At 49.4% G+C, this 4977-nt stretch overlaps 2 protein-coding genes across 2 annotated transcripts; both read right to left on the reverse strand.

The window, feature by feature from the left end:
• Positions 1-1106: 1106 nt before the first annotated feature.
• LOC106324334 lies at positions 1107-2839 on the reverse strand. Its single transcript, XM_013762320.1, has 2 exons — positions 2716-2839; positions 1107-2665 (listed from the first exon to the last, which is right to left on the reverse strand). The coding sequence occupies exons 1-2, from the start codon at positions 2837-2839 to the stop codon at positions 1107-1109; spliced, it is 1683 nt and encodes a 560-aa protein (XP_013617774.1).
• Positions 2840-2995: 156 nt separating this feature from the next.
• LOC106324335 lies at positions 2996-4762 on the reverse strand. Its single transcript, XM_013762321.1, has 2 exons — positions 3436-4762; positions 2996-3336 (listed from the first exon to the last, which is right to left on the reverse strand). Exons 1-2 carry the CDS (start codon positions 4760-4762, stop codon positions 2996-2998), a joined length of 1668 nt encoding a protein of 555 aa, XP_013617775.1.
• Positions 4763-4977: the final 215 nt, after the last annotated feature.

Here is a 4977-nt window from a genome sequence, read left to right on the forward strand (position 1 = left end):
GATCTCCTTTTCTAAACGAGAATGTGTGGGAGACGATCGACCCATATGGATCGAATGTGGGCCTGATTGATGCTGGGACCGCTGCTTTCCTTCAAACTCCTAGTAGTTCTCAAGGAGATCATGCGAACGAAGGATCTGTAGAACCGACTGGAAGAGAGCTCGGGGAATTGCCTCTTCAAGAAGGTGGGATCATTGGCGAGGTCGTAAGGCTCGAGGATACGACCGTTGCATCTGCTTCGGATCCGACTACGCTCTCCACCAGCCTCGTTGTGAATGAAGATCCGCTGGTCCCGGTTCTTGGGACTAGTGTCGAGACGGAGACAGAGCCTGTTAATCTACTTGAACTCTCAGACTCTTCGACTGAAGAAGAGGGTGACGCACAATTGGAGAAGACCGAATCCGGCTTAGTTGGTAGCCCGCAAAATGAAGAGGGAGCGGTTGACGAAACTAATAGTCTACCGGTTCTGCCAGCGAACGCGACTGGGGAGGCTTCGGATCGGCTCACTGCTCAGGTCGTCGAGGGGGGCTCCGACCGTGTCGAGGACTAGTTTAATATGTTGTTGTTGTTTCCTTTAGACTTTTGGTTTTTAGCCCTCGGAGGCTTTTGTTGATGTAATATCTGGATTTATTTTGCTTTTGCGGCTATCCGTTGTTTCAGACTTTCAGTAAGTTTATCTTCCTTAGAAGTTATTTCTGAAACAGAGTTTAGTCGTGAGATATAGTTTCGTGGACTCGAGAATGCAAGTTAGCCTTCGACGAGTCGCTGAAACCTATTTTGAATGTTGGGTTTAAACGATTTCGGTTTGGCAATCTGGTCGACGTCTTGAATTAAACCGAAGAGTCGATGACTCGGCTTTATCAAATTTTGACACATCATGCCGTCAGTTCGAGTCCTCGATAACAACATAAATTTTCGAGTTTCGAAGACAATCGTTTATACTTTCGAGCGACAACGGTTCTCAAATCGATCCTTAAGTAATCCAAAAAAGAATATTAGGTTGGCCAAGCCCGGCTTTAGAGGATTATAAGACGATTGAAAGTTGTCGTCTCGATCGCATGGTTCGGGACCGCGAAACGACCGAAGAATCCCTCGAGCATGTGTCTGATCAGGACATGCCCGTTATAATGCTTGCAAAAGCTTCCGCCTCAATCCACTTCGTGAAGTAATCTGTCAAGACCAGGACGAAGCATTTCTGTCGAGAACTCGGCATCGGGCCGATTATGTCCATTCCCCATCGCATGAAAGGGTATGGAGCTGTCATCGTTTGTAGCAACTGTGTCGGGGAGTGGATCGTTGAGGCATGTTGCTGGCACTGATCACATCGCTGGGCGTAAGCTTCGCAGTCTGCATTCATCGTTGGCCAGTAGAAACCGAGACTCTTTACTTTTAAAGCAAGTGCTCGACCTCCAGAATGATTTCCTGCGGCGCCTTCGTGCGTTTCAGCCATGACTAAATGCGTCTCTTCGCCATTGATGCACTTCAGAAGTACCTTGGTTGCGGTCCATCGGTGGAGTTCTCCGTCGAGGACGACATAGTGGGCACTCCGCGTCTTGAGTCGTCGTGCAATCCATTTCTCGGGAGGTAGCTTCCCATCGACCAGATAGTCAATAAATTCTGTTCTCCAGTCGTTGGTGTCGTCTGACACCTCTTCGAGGACTTGGTTCGCGGATGTGGCTTCGGTTATTGGCGCTACGATGGCGGCCCCGATGGGAGTCAGGTCAATGCTTGGTTTATCGATCTTGTGGATAGGGATGGTACGTTTCACCTGATCGCGCAACCTCCTACCTAAGGCAGCGAGAGCATCAGCGCATAAGTTCTCCCCCCTGGGGACTTTGGTGAGTTCGAAGAATTCGAAATCTTTGGCAAGTGTTTGAACGATCTTAAGGTATGCGTCCATTCGTTCGTTGCTGGCGTCATAGTCACCACTAAACTGACTGGTTACGATTTGTGAGTCGCAGTATGCGCTGAGGCGTTTTGCCTTGACTGCCTTGGCGAGTCTTAGTCCTGCGATCAACGACTCGTACTCTGCTTCATTGTTTGAAGCGGCGAAGCCGAAGCTGAACGACTGTCTGATCAGTTCTCTTGTCGGGGATTGCAGCTGCACTCCTGCCCCTGATTCTTTGTTTGCCGACGACCCGTCGACGTGGAGTATCCAATTTTGACTCGGGAGGATTAGATCTTGCTCGAGCTCTGGTGCTAGCTCGATGAGAAAGTCTGCGAAGACTTGAGATTTCGCAGCTGTTCGATTCTTGAAGACAATGTCGTGCTCTCTGAGTTCGATAGCCCACTTCGATAACCGTCCGGATTGATTTGTATTCTGCATTACCGTTCGCAATGGTTGATTTGTCAATACTTCGATTGTGTGCGACTGGAAGTAGGGACGCAGTTTTCTCGCCGATGTTACAACGGCAAGAGCCATCTTCTCAAGGGTGGGGTACCGAGTTTCTGGATCAGTCATGCGCTTGCTCGTGTAGAAGATAGGTTTCTGTTCTCCTCGATCCTCTCGGATGAGGACGCTGCTGACCGCGGTTGAGGATACGGCGATATAGAGTGAGAGTGTATCGCCAGTTTCGGGTTTGGATAATACGGGAGGAGTTGTAAGATACTCCTTGAGTTGTTTGAACGCCTCTTCGTACTTCTCGTCCCAGATGAAGCGTTTGTTTCCTCGCAACAACTCGTAGACATTCGATTGACGAGTCTTTGATAAGTCGCACCCGCGTTCTTGAGACCGAACGACATTACTTTGTAACAGTATGTCCCTCTATCGGTGTTAAACGCCGTCTTCTCTTGATCATCCAGATGCATCATGATCTGATTGTAACCAGAAAATGCGTCCATGAAGGTCAGGAGTTCATTCCCGGCAGTCGACTCGACGAGTCTGTCGATATGCGGGAGGGGGTAACTGTCTTTTGGGCAAGCTCTGTTCAAATCGGTAAAATCGACGCAAACACGCCACTTCCCGTTCTTCTTCTTTACGACGACCGGGTTAGCTAGTCACTCGGGGTATCGCGCCTCGGTGATTGAGCCAGCTGCGAGGAGTCGCTCAACTTCTTCGTTGACAGCTTTGCTTCGGTCGTGACCTAGCTTTCGTCTCTTCTGGCGAATCGGTTTGATGGTGGGATCGACATTCAACTCGCGGGATGTGATGGCGGGGTTTATTCCTTTCATATCCGACGTCGCCCAAGCAAACGTTGAAGCGTTCTCCTTGAGAAAGTTGATGATTGCGCGTTGCATCTCTTCGTCGAGGAAGGCTCCGACTCGGACTACTTTGCTCTTATCAGAGTCGTCGATGGTGGCTTCTAAAATCTCGTCTTTCTGTGGTTGGATTTGCTTTTCTATCGCGTTGATGCGAGGAGTTGATTGTTACATTTTCACCGTTGCGATGAGTAGTTCGCGAGCGGCCTACTGGTCTCCGCGAAGCGTATGCACTTCACCGTTTATTCCTGGAAACTTCACACACTGATGATATGTCGAAGACACTGCCTTAACAGAATGAAGCCAGGGGGTTCCGAGGATCGAGTTGTAAGGAGCTTTCGTTCGGATGACTGAGAATTTGACCGCGCGTATCACTCTGCATGCATAGACGGGGAGTTTGATCGTACCAATCATTGTCTCAGAAGCACCGTTGAATCCTGTAAGGGAGCGAGATGATGGCTTCATGTCGCGCAGGTCGATTCCCATCTTATCAAGCGTATCTCGAAAGATTAAATCGACTGAACTGCCTGTGTCAATCAACACTTTAGCGACGTCACACTTCGCAATTCCTACCTCGACTAGCAGTGGGTCGTTGTGAGGTAAATGGACGCCGATGGCATCGTCTGGTAAGAAAGTGATTGAGGAATCGATCTCGGGTTTCGATGGCCATTTCTTCGAGGTTACTGCCTGTCGTCGATGGTCCTTTACAGACCGGACGGAATCACCGCAAGGAGGTGAGCCAACCATGATTACGTTTAAGAAGTTAGACTCGATGACTCGTTTATTTCTCAGTCGAGTTCTCGAGTCGCTAGGCAAGTCTTCGATGATAGGTGGATTTTTGACGTTGGGCGAGTACTCGACAACGGGTGAGTCCCCGACAACAGATTTGTATCCGTCCTCGTTCTTGGATCTCGCCTCCTCGATTCTTCGTCGTAAGTCTGAATGTTTTGGTCGGTTAAGCTTGATTCTGAGGTCTTCCGACTTTGAGTTGAGCTTTTCGCGAAGCTCGATGACTCGTGGCCTTAGACGGGATTGAGCATTCGAGTCCTCGATTTTCCTAGCCTTGGATTTTTTGATGATTGAGCGGAGATCTCCGTGTGAGTCGTATGCGCGATCAGGTGTTTGCGACTTTCGCCTGAGCTTGTTTCTTAAGTCGTTTGACCCTTCTGATCCTATGCTCTCGTTCGTTCGTTTGCTGGAATACTGGCGTGAGTCATGGACCTGTTTATCCTCTTCTTCATCTGAGGAGGAATTGGGTCGTGCGAGGATGACTTGTACACGTCGACGATTACGCGGTTGCTCCTCGTCGACTTGTGCATCGCCGTCTTCTTCTTCATGCTTTTCTGGCTTGTCATCCTCAGTATGCTTCGGCCGGTTTCCGGACTTATCCTGATTCTTGTGAGTTTTCTTTTCTTTGTTTTTGCTCCAACTCTTGGTGTCGTTGGGCCTAGGCTTAGGGAGTTCGACGTTTGACGTTCCTTTTTCGTACGACGAGAAGAGGGCATCTAACAAATGCCTGCAGTTCCTTGTATCATGTGCCTTAGACTTGTGGAAGCTACACCACATGTTTAACTCAGCTGGTCCAGGACTTGACGCCGGAGGTGTCGAAGAGGTTTGCGGCTTTTCGTCGTTTTCCCAGACATTCTAACCTTTTTCGCATACAACGACAGTGGGCTGCGGGGACGCGTTTTTGTCTTCAACCACGTAGACGAAACTTTTTGGCTGGTTAGGTTTACTGCCTGAGGTGTGCTGACGAGGTTCCTGGCGTGCCTCGGGAGCTT

Source organism: Brassica oleracea, chromosome C2 (assembly GCF_000695525.1).
Source record: "Brassica oleracea var. oleracea cultivar TO1000 chromosome C2, BOL, whole genome shotgun sequence".
Taxonomy (NCBI): Eukaryota; Viridiplantae; Streptophyta; class Magnoliopsida; order Brassicales; family Brassicaceae; genus Brassica; species Brassica oleracea.